At 41.3% G+C, this 12,298-nt stretch overlaps 1 protein-coding gene across 1 annotated transcript; it reads left to right on the top strand.

The window, feature by feature from the left end:
* The first annotated feature begins 3,454 nt into the window (after nucleotides 1–3,454).
* On the top strand, nucleotides 3,455–10,905 carry LOC307036594 (uncharacterized protein). Its single transcript, XM_079677047.1, has 3 exons — nucleotides 3,455–9,331; nucleotides 9,455–9,720; nucleotides 9,886–10,905. Exons 1-2 carry the CDS (start codon nucleotides 4,909–4,911, stop codon nucleotides 9,694–9,696), a joined length of 4,665 nt encoding a protein of 1,554 aa, XP_079533173.1. The 5' UTR covers nucleotides 3,455–4,908; the 3' UTR covers nucleotides 9,697–9,720; nucleotides 9,886–10,905.
* Nucleotides 10,906–12,298: the final 1,393 nt, after the last annotated feature.

The raw sequence follows: 12,298 nt of genomic DNA, 5'->3' as shown, positions 1-12,298 counted from the left end.
AATAAAATCCAAATACAGAAAAAAGTTTTAAATGTGTATTTTTGATCCACACATATGGACTTTCTGTGCACGGATCGCTGTGCATTCGTGTGTGGGTTTTTTGAGATTCCCCTGACGGTCAGCCGATTCGTACTTGTAATTTTTTCTACGTGTAGCCAATCAGATGTCTTCTCAATTCTAAGCCATTCACATGAGCGCGCCCCTACGAGGGTAGATTTCTTGCGTTCATGACGTAGCGCTTCATGTACGCATTTTGCGCAGTCCGGAGCTGACAGGTCCATGGAGCCTGCCTGCAGGCGCTAATCTCAGGACACCTCCGCTCTCAGTACATTGCCAGTTTCCGAGCAGGAAATGCACGCAGATACAAGCCTTTATATTATTAAGGTACAGCGCCACTTTCCGAACCATTGATGAATGCTTGTGTGTACACAAAAATGGCAGGCAAAACCATTTTAAATGTGTGTTTCCTGTATAATAATAATAGTAATAATAGCCTAATTCATTTATTTTATATAGGCGCCTTTCAAGGCTCTCAAGGTCGCCATACAAACACATACAAAACAAGATACACAATACATAACACCAGCATAAGAGACATAAACAAGACAATGCAGTATATAACGCAACTGTATGGCGAATACAGCTGCTTTATTTATGTCTGTTTGAAGTTGTTGTGAGTGTGGAGGGAGCAGCTACAGGTTAGCTTAGCCTAATCGATCAGTGCACTACGAAACCAGTGCTAAACAGTGAACTGTCAACGGGGGGGAGCCCCGCCGGTCATTATTAACAGGAGAGCTGGATCTGATCGATATGGACATAAACGCGAGGGAAGTATAACCGGACGCGAGAGAGAGATCAGATCAGCTGCTGAGTCTGACGGAGACACGCAGCTCTGCATGATCACCTGAAGCTCCGCCCTCTGTTTAGCGAGCTGACCGGACTGCGCAAAATGCGTATATGAAGTGTCATGAACGCAAGAAATCCTACCCTCGTGGGGGCGCGCTCATGTGATTGGCTTAGACTGGAGGATATATCTGATTGGCTACAGATTTAGCACTCCAGATAGGACTCACATGGGTGTGTCCCAGTCAAAAGCCCAGCGGATCCCAGTGGATGGGGGTGTTGCCAAATTTCCCCATTTGTTCAATTACAGGATTTAACCATGAGATGGCGCTTCATTCACAAATACACAAAGACAACTGGGTGTTGTAGAACTTATTCTGTTTGCAATGTTTGCAGCTCTGCAGTTGTGTTTGCTGAATACTGTAGCATTTAATCACTTATTTGTTATGGTTTTCACAGGCTACTATAATGAAAAAACATCAATATTTTAGATCAAATAAAGTATATAGTTTGCTTTATGCAGTATATTATTTGTAATATTGTTGGGGTGTTTTTACACAGTACAGCAGATTGAAGTAAATCAATTTATACATTAAGATAAGATAAGATGGACCTTTATTAATCCCCGTGGGGAAATTCAGTAGTTCAAACAGCAACAGGGTAAGAGTGAAAAACAGGATAGCACAGATTCACACAGATTAATCAAATCAAAAATAAGATGAGCGATAAAAATAATAATAATAAGAAACTATGAAATAAGAAATGAATAAAACTAAAATATAATTATCATATCATATCATATATTATAATGTATTGTATTATTAAGTAATATCATACATTAACCCCATTATAGCAGATGCCACATTGAATGAATGAACACATTTATGCATCAATAATTACAACAGAGTATTTCTAAATACAAGTTGTAAAAATACAATATGTATTTAATATGAATAAAATAATGAATAATTTCAGATGATAATGCTTTTCAGGGTTAGGTCCGGTCTGACAGCGCTTAGCTCTCTGCTGAAGATCACTGCTGCTCTAAACAAAGTCAAAAATCCTACATCCAAACGGAATAAATATAATTAATTGTTATAAATACGTTAAGTCTTGTTCATTGTTTTTCACTTTTATTAAATGTTTGATATTTCCGGCACAGACCCTTTCATACCGGCAATGCGCGATAGAAACAACAGAAAGTGCGACAGTTTAAAGAGCCTGTGACAGCATCCCAACAACTGTTGTGCAATGAAATATTGGGCTACTAGTCATCTCGAATCATCAGTTTAAAAAAGAAGGTGCGATACCGTTCCGATAAATATCAATAATTTCGAACATTGCGGGGAAATTCCTTCGACTCATTTTGAAGTATTGGGGGAAGCCGGAAGTGACGTCAATGCGGGAACGCTTCACTGTGCGGCGAGAGAACCAAACACGGACAAAGTTTGTTGTCATGCGTAGAAATGGTGAATTACTGAGTTTAGGCACGTTAATAACGTTTTAATGAAGTTGACTACAGTATATTCATATTTGTCAGTGCTTTCATGTCAATTCGGGGAACATAAACATAAATGATCGTGGTGAAGATGATGATTAAATTAGGATTAAAAATCGGTAGTGAGAGCTGCTGAATTTCCTTCCGTGGGATGTGATATAAAAACAAATCGATTATTTTTGTAGTTGTAAACTCAAGTGGATGAAACTACATTTATTAGTGCTTTCATGTCAATTCGGCGAACACATGATACATTAAATGATCGTGAGGAAGATGATTTAAAAATCTTTTGTTTGAGCCGGTCTGAATTTCCTGATCAGAAAACAAACCGATGCTTTTTGTAGTTGTAGTACACCAACATGGATTAAACGTGTGTTTTTTTTACCACAATGTTGGGGAAATTAATGGATAAAATGACTGGATTATTATTATTATTATTATTATTATTCCCACTCCGGTCGGGACACTAGGTCCAGCGTTCCCCCAGCAGCGAGGCTCCCCCCGTTGACAGTTTACGTGAGCTGGGCTGGGTGCAGTGGCGGACTGGCCATCTTGTCTGTCAAAATGCATCTTACGTTTCTAACTTGCAATATCATTATTTCCGCTCTCTTCACTCCAGAAGAGCGATCTCCCTGTGTCTCTCTGTGTGCGGGGGGCGGTGCCTAACAGACATGCTGCAGCGAACACAAACCTAAAGACTGGGGGTTGGGAGATCACAGGAGGGGGTGGGGGGGGAGCTGTGGAATGTGAGCATCCCCCTTGTAGTCCATGGGCCAGAGGCCAAAATTGGACTTTTTGGTACCACTCAGAGTGGCAAAGTCTAGTAACATTTTTTGAAAAGGTACATGTCCATAGATGATATTTTGGTATGATAACCCATCCTAAGTGGTAGCTTTTTGACAGTTATCAGCTCATAAAGTTATCAACCCCCTGCAAAAAATAGGCCTCTAAACGCTGGGGGCATATTTTGTTTTGTGCTCATTTTCAGAACTTTACTCATATGTTATGAGGGCATGTTTGGTAGCATTTTAAAGTGTACAATCCTAGCTTTCATTTAGACCTAGTTTTGGCCTATCTAAAAAATATAAAGGTCACATGGTCAAAGGTCAAACTGTCTCAACAACATTTTTTCCACTATTTTCGCCTAAACTGTAGTCTTTTTTATAGCACTGTGAAATGTAGGAACAGCACTGACACAAATAACAAAAACTGAAATACTCACAGGACTGTAACAATTCAGGAAATGTTTAATCTTCCCATAATATCCTGCTATGAGGGAGGATATGGGTCTTTAAGTGGAACATGGGCCCAGGCGAGAATTGACAATAACTGCTAATTATTTGGTATTTGTCACAGAGTTTTTATTTAGATTTCTATATATCTTTGCCCTAATCATCATCATCATCATCATCATCATCATCATCATCATCATCATCATCATCATCATCATCATCATCATCATCATCATCGTTGTTGTCCAGAGTTAAGACAACTTCTTCATCCTCCTCAACCCTCTGATTTGTGCATGTTTGCAGTTTGCACATTTTCGTGCAGTCAAGATTGTTGGTGAGGCAGGAGAAATCTGGTAGTCTACAGGTCTTCACACACTTGCAGGCCATGAGAGATTTTATTTAGTTTTCTTTACATCTTTGCCCTAATATCAGCAGCAGCAGTCCAAAGTACATACAGTAGCTCTGGAGGTTTGAGCATCCTAGCCCTTTAAATTTGAACAGCCAATGGCTGACAGTTATTTCAAATTGTTGCTAAATTGTTGCAACTGTGCATTTAAAAAATATTACAGTTTAAAAATCATACAGTTTTTTTGATGGGTGGACAGTTGCTGTTGGGGGTGCTTCACTGTTCCTGCCTGTGAGGAGAATTGTGAGGTGAGTGGCCTAGCAGACAATTCTTTCTTGAAAAATGTTGATAAATTAGTTATAAATACCCCTTTCTTGACGTATATCTGTTTTCAATACATATTGGGATTGCCTCCATCGGATATAATGTAATTTATTTGCTTAGCTTACTGTTCATTCTTTTTAGGTGGCCCAATATTGTGGTAAATTGAATCCTAAAATTAGCCACCTACACAGTTTACTTTTGATGTTTCCCCTTATTAAAATCATTAATATATGTATATTAGGTAGGTATATTACTATATAATGACATATTCATGAATATGTCATTATATAGTGCATACCTCTTAAAATGTCCCTCCTATTTATGGAGCCCTGATGTGTTTAAGCTTCAGTGAAGGATGCAGTGTCACCTGCACAGACAGACAGACAGACAGACAGACAGACAGACAGACAGACAGACAGACAGACACACACGGCCTATATCATTAGAAGGGAACACAGACACATGCACACACAAAAACATGAAATCTGTGCGTGGAGGTAGCTTTGATTGAATGATGAAATGGACATCTCAATGGTGATTTTAGATGTGCTAATGTTAATGTGCCTTTTAGAGTACCTCAGTTTACATCACAGCAGTGGTGAGCTCATTAGATTTATTTATTGTGTTTGTGTTTGCAGGGGATGTACATCACAGAATAGAAAAGTATGGCAGAACAAAGTGAGACAGAGCCGAAGTGTCCCATGACAGAATGTGTCATACACTGTTCAGATGATAATTCAAAGCTTGTGGCACCTGTAAATATAGAGTCATGGAACACGTTACTGGGAGCAGCTAAAATAAGAGGCTACAGCCCCATCCTCGATCTTGCCAAAGACCTCCCTGAAGGTAGCATACCATCATTATTCTATCACAGGAAATGTCGAAGCATCTTTACAATGAAGAAACTGCTTGACAGCATTGTTGCAAAAGAAAGCTCTTCAGAAAATAGTTTGCCAGAAGATTCAAGAGAGCTTACTAGACGAGAACCACAACCATCAAGGGTTTATGAAGCAAAGTGTATATTTTGTGACAAAGTCAGCAAGTATTTGAAAGGTCAAAGAACTAAAGAAAGTCTGACAAAATGTGCAGAGTTAAGAGCAGATGACACCATCAGGAGCGCAGCGATCAGGAAAAAGGATACAACTTTGTTAGCCACAGTCAGTCGTGAGCTAGTGGCAGCTGAAGCTCATTACCACAGAACCTGCTACAGAGCTTACACAAAGGACCTAGAAAAAGACACTGATGAAAGTAACATGGATGAAATAGAGTCCCCATATGAAGCAGCAGAAAAAATGGCACTCTCTAAAGTGTTTGCATATATTAGAGAAGAACTGATTGAACATCATACAGTAGTCGCATTCACAGACCTGACTAATATGCTTGTTACAGAAATGGCCAAGTGTGGTGTAACACAGGTGATACCCTCAATAAAAAAACACTTACGCCGCAGAGTTGAAGCTGAATTTGGTCCATCTTTACATATCACACCAAATGACACAGGAAAGCTGTTGGTATATCCTGACAATTTGAAAATGGATGAACTTGTAAAAGTTTTCCATGAACTTAAAGAGGAACAGAAGTTGTTCAAATCAAATACTGGCAGTGATGTGATATCACAAGTGGCACTGAAGATCAGAAATGATATCCAGAAACAGGATATTACTCAGGCATGGCCACCACATGTGTCAGATCTGGAAAAGATGAACAGCATTCCTCTGTGTCTAGTAGAGTTTCTCCAGACACTCCTAACAGGTAAAACCACAGGAAGTGATAACCCATCGCAGAGAGTGCAAAGGCTCACTGCATCCTTTGGTCAAGATTTAGTTTATGCTGTTACCTCTGGCAAAGTTAAGCCTGCAAAACACATTTTATTGCCCTTTGCTGTCAAATCTCTTACTGGAAATGTGGAACTGATACAGATGCTAAACCGACTCGGCCATAGTGTATCATATTCTCAGGTAGAAGAAATAGACACGGCCCTCTGTCTTCAGAAGCAAGCAGCAAGTAAAGACACCATCCCATTACCACAAAACATCAAACCCGGTCTGCTCACAACATTGGCATGGGACAATATAGACAGACTGGAGGAAACAATCAGTGGCAAGGGGACATCACACAGAGTGAATGGAATCGCTGTGCAAGCAAAGCCTATCACTGACCATTCTGCTGAGATCAGATCTTTGCCTTGTATCCCAAAAACCAAGATGAGAAGCATTGGTGCAGTTGAGATGATGCTTCCTATTTACAACGCAGGAGAGCGTGCCAACCCTCCTCTTGTACAGACAATTGATACTGATCACACCACATGTCTAAAGGATGCAGCAGACAAAAACCACATGTGGCTGATGGCTCGTCTTTCCAACAAAGATATATGTAGCTGGACTGGGTTCAACATCCTCACCCACAGTGAAACATGTGTACAAGAAGATAATATAGGCTATTTGCCTACAATCAATGCTCCTGCTACACAGCTATCAACAGTAAATGAGATACTTCTCCAGTCACTAAACATCATGAAATCTCTGCAGCTTAACAACATAATTGTTGTCTTTGACCAGGCATTGTATGCCAAAGCTGTTGAAATTACTTGGAAAAACCAGGAGCTACTCAAGGACATCATCCTTAGAATGGGAGTCTTCCATACCACCTGTGCCTTCATGGCAACAATTGGCCAACGGTTTGGAGAAGCTGGTCTAAGAGACCTTTGCATAGAAGCAGGAGTGATAGCTGACGGCTCAGTCTCAGGAGTTATTGATGGGCACAAGTATAATCGTGCAGTAAGGCTCCACAAACTGCTCTATGAGGCTTTCTTGAGACTAGCATGGGAAGGTTTTCAACCTTGGTTAGAAGAGAATCACCAGGATGATATTATTCACCTGGAAACAACTCTGCAAACTGCCAACAACCTGTGTGAAGAATTAACACAGACAAGATTTGAGGAAACTCTCAAGCAGGATTCATGTCAGCGTATTCTGACACAATTTAATGAGTACCTCAGCTTCCTCAGAAAAGACAATGGTCCCCTGTCTGCCTTCTGGATGTCCTATGTGGACATGGTTGAGATTCTGCTTTGTCTAATTCGAGCATCACGAGAGGGAAATTGGATGATGCATCTTACAGCAATAAGAGCCATCATTCCATGGTGCTTTGCATATGATAGGATCAACTATGCCAGATATCTGACATACTACTATGCACAAATGTCTCGCCTGGAGACTGATAATCCTGCTGTTCATGCACACATTGCAAAGGGTGGTTTGTCTGTCCAGCTCAGTGGGAACAATCCCTTTGGAAAGATTCCAGTTGACCAGACAATTGAGGAGACCATAAACAAGGACACCCAGACTGCTGGAGGAACCAAGGGTTTCAGCCTAAAAGCAGGAGCAGTCACCAGATACTATCTCACTTCAGAAAACAGAAGTCAGTACCTAAGGCAACTCAGGAACATGACAGGCACCAAAACTACAGGCAGTTTCAGTCATCACGATCTACAGAAGACCAGAATAGAGAAGGACAGGGCTGATGTGAATGCCTTTGTAGAGCTTATGAAAAATAGCTGGGTAAACCCTCTCAGTCCAGATCAGTCTGACATCATCAGTCTTTCCACAGGAATCGCTGTGTCACCAGACATAGCCAGTGATCTGCTGCAAGCTCACCAGACTGGAGAGGAAGCATATCAGAAGTTCAGAAGTGAGCGTTTGGAAAAAGAATCACCAGAAACCAAATTCCACGACAGAATGAAAAAACAGAATCTGAAGACATTCTCAAGCCTCACAAAAAGAGACAGAGGAAATCAAAAACAAAACAAGGAGTTGATATTGAAAGCAGACAGAAATCTCTTTGGGCATATGATAATTGTTTCACAAAGTAGAAGTCTTCACATTAAAGATGTCCTGGCTCATCCACTTGGTCCACTGCCTTGGTCACTTTCAAATCCAGACGGTTCGCTGCGAAAGACCAATAAGGCCGCTCTTGCTAGAGAGTTAGAGAAATCAGCATCAGCAGTTGAAGATATTGGAAATCTCTCTGCATGCATCATTGATGGAATGAGCCTTGTTCAGAAACTGAAAGGTGATGGCAAGACTTTTGGAGAGATTGCTGGTTCTGTGCTGAACTTTGCTTTGCATGAAGGAGGAAAGAGTACACGAATAGATGTGGTGTTTGATGTGTACAGGAAAACATCCATCAAGAATGCTGAGAGAGACAATCGAGGTGCAACAAGTAGCACTCAATGGAAGAACATTGCCCCGGGACACAATGTTGTGCAGTGGAGAAAACTCTTAAGCAATCCAGAGAGCAAAACTGCCTTGATCAAGTTCATTGTGGACCAGTGGAAGCTGCCAGAAAACCAGGTGAAGCTTCAAGAAAAGCAGCTTTTTGTAACATGTGGAGAGACATGCTATTGTCTTAAGAACAAAGATGTGAAAGTTGTGATGGAGTTAAAGTGTTCCCATGAGGAGGCAGACACCCGCATGCTCCTACATGCTGCTCATGCCAGCCAGAATGGCTATAAAACTACAGTGATTGTGAGTGAGGACACAGATGTCATGGTCCTTTGCTTAGGGAACTGTAAGAAGATAAACTGCACCATGTACCTGAAATGTGGGAGTCAGAATAGAACAAGATACATCAACATTAGCACCCTTGCTGAACTCCATGGAGATGATCTCTGTGATGCTCTTGTAGGTCTCCATGCCTTTACAGGTTGTGATAGTGTGAGTGCTTTTGCAGGAAGAGGGAAACTCTGTGCTTTCAAACTTGTTAAAGGAAACAGGACATATCAAGAGGGCTTCAAATCCCTGGGAACATCATGGGATGTATCAGAGCACTTACACAGAGCCATGGAATCCTTTGTGTGTCAGATGTATGCACCATCATCCGACATATGTGATGTGAACGACCTTCGGTACCTGATGTTCTGCACCAAAAGGGGTGAAATGGAGTCAAGCCTTCTTCCGCCTTGCAGGGACTGCTTACAGCTGCATACACAGCGCGCAAATTACCAGGCAGCAGTATGGAGGCAATGTCTGGAAGGACAACCAGGCATACCAGAGCCAAAAGGTTATGGATGGAAAACAGACGTCAAAGGTATGCTTTTAGTAAATTCACTGCAACAGTATAGGTAATTTCTGTACATTTCAGTTCTTTAGTGAAGTAGATGAGACATGGAAAGTGTGTGACTTGGATCTTACACTTCTTCTTTTACTGTAGGTATGCTGGTGTTGGACTGGATGCGAGGGCTCCCAGCTCCAAAGGCTGTCTTGGAGCTCATGGCCTGCAAGTGTGTAAAGACCTGTAGGCTTCCAGGCTGCTCCTGCCTCGCCAACAACTTCAAGTGCACAGAAATGTGCAAACTTCAAAAATGCACAAATCAGAGGGTGGAGGAGGATGAAGAAGTTGCCTTCACTGTGGACTATGATGATGATGATGATGATGATGGGTGTGATGATTAGGGCAACCCCCACATGAGACCCCAGGTAAGATACAAAAAATAGTAAAAGGTAGCGATAAATTAAAGATTTAAATAAAATAAGATAAAATAAAATAGAATAAAGATAAAGATCGATCTATATAGGATACAGAAAAAAGTTATTGTGCAAATGTTCCTGTAGTTTTTATTCCTGTGCCCCCATGTGCTCCAGGTGCTGGTGCATCAGACGCTGAAGGAGCTGCTGATCCTAAGAGCGGAGCTGCAGAAGGAGGCCACCTCCCACTCCCTGTCCTCCTCCTCCGAACACTGCCCCTCCGCCCACACACACCACAGGAACTCCCCTGCACTTGGCCGTCTGATACACACACAGTATAGTTCATGTTTCAGTGTTTACACTCTGAGGGATTCTTCTTACATTTCTATTAACATTATAACAAAAACCCATATGTTTGTAAAGTTTTTTGAAAAGTATTTAAAGAGAATTTAAAACCTGACGCCCCACCATGCCCCACCACCCCCACCCCACCTTAACGCTCTTAACGCTGACTTCAGATGTTCAATGTTTTCAAAAATGCACAAATCAGAGGGTGGAGGAGGATGAAGAAGTTGTGTCTTCACTGTGGACTATGATGATGATGGATGTGATGATTAGGGCAAATCTAAATAAAAACTCTGTGACAAATACCAAATAATTAGCAGTTATTGTCAATTCTCGCCTGGGCCCATGTTCCACTTAAAGACCCATATCCTCCCTCATAGCAGGATATTATGGGAAGATTATACATTTCCTGAATTGTTACAGTCCTGTGAGTATTTCAGTTTTTGTTATTTGTGTCAGTGCTGTTCCTACATTTCACAGTGCTATAAAAAAGACTACAGTTTAGGCGAAAATAGTGGAAAAAATGTTGTTGAGACAGTTTGACCTTTGACCATGTGACCTTTATATTTTTTAGATAGGCCCAAAACTAGGTCTAAATGAAAGCTAGGATTGTACACTTTAAAATGCTACCAAACATGCCCTCATAACATATGAGTAAAGTTCTGAAAATGAGCACAAAACAAAATATGCCCCCGGCGTTTAGAGGCCTATTTTTTGCAGGGGGTTGATAACTTTATGAGCTGATAACTGTCAAAAAGCTACCACTTAGGATGGGTTATCATACCAAAATATCATCTATGGACATGTACCTTTTCAAAAAATGTTACTAGACTTTGCCACTCTGAGTGGTACCAAAATCTGGTCTGGCCCATGGACTATTGGGAGACTTACTCCACACATTCCGATGGCCAATTAGCTTTAAACAAAGAGTTTGCAACATGGGGGGTGGGGGCTTCTCAAAAGAGAAAATGCAGATATAAATCACTCTCTCGACTCGCTGGTATCTCGAGCTGAGCGCTCATTGGTGGTTTGTACCCGCTGCTGATGAAACTCTCCATTGGCTCGGCAAAAGTTTGTTGTTGTTTTGTGTCAGTTTTACGTCGCCACTTCCATTCACATTTTTCATCATTGTTCCACAATGTTTATCATGAAATTAATATCCATATATTTTATACTATACTACATGCCAACCCTACCGATTTGGGCGGTAGTCTACCGCTTTTTACATGTTTCTACCGCCTACCGATTTAGCTGGCTTTCCCTACCGATTTTCAATCTTCCCAAACTATAACAAATACAAATGACACTCCATAGACACTGGACTCCACTTTTGGTGGACATCGTTTGCAGCGTGATCGCATCATACAAACAGTAGTCCTCTGTGTTTCTGAAAGAGAAACAACGTGCAGACCGGGGGTAACGCTGCGGGAAAGGCAGCTTAACCCCCGACGAGGCATCGGGATTTGCAGGATTTCCCCGTTAATATCAGTGTCTCCAAAACACATGTTGGCGACTGAAAGACATCCAGTGTTTGGTCTTTTCCGGAAGCATCCTACAGTGTCTCAACTGAAAGAGGATCACAAACGCACACAAAATATAATGCAATTTTGAGATTTGGGGATATTTATCTCCCATTCTTTCACTTTTTCTGACATTTTCAACACCAAACATGTCGTTAATGTGTTTAGTGAACTACAGCAATCTGAAAGCCTGTACATTATTTATATGACACTTTATCAGTATAAAAATGCAGGAAATGACTTTTCTAATGCAGTATTTTCTGATTTATGGCGCAACACAAAGATATTTCGCTCTGTACAAACCTTTGACTCTAATATGTCAACAACATGAAGGAATAATAATGTAGCGATCTGCATTTATTGTTCAAGTGTTCTGTTAACTGTTTGTGTCAGGCTTCTGTGAGGAGAGCAGGTAGGGGCGGGGTTGGGGAGCAGAGGGTTTGGTGTGTGTGTGTCGGTGTGGGCGCGTGCAGGTGGGTGAGAGGTTGGCGCGAGAGGAGAGAGAGTGAGAAAGGACGGATGAGAGCCGTTGGTTGTTAATAAACCTATTTAACTTGAGAACGCTTCACTCGTCATTCCGACACGTCCGGGTGGATGTTACATTGGTGTCAGAAGTAAAAAAAACAACAAAAAAAACAGAGTTTTATCCGCTAATCGCCGGTAGCCGCAGCTAGCACTGACTCGGCTAACGTTAGCTCTGCTTCATCGGCCGGTAAATAATGGAA

This window comes from Notothenia rossii, assembly GCF_949606895.1.
Source record: "Notothenia rossii genome assembly, chromosome: 4".
Classification (NCBI taxonomy): domain Eukaryota; kingdom Metazoa; phylum Chordata; class Actinopteri; order Perciformes; family Nototheniidae; genus Notothenia; species Notothenia rossii.
The sequence above is the reverse complement of the archived record's forward strand: the minus strand, read 5'-3'. Positions and strand labels throughout refer to the sequence as shown.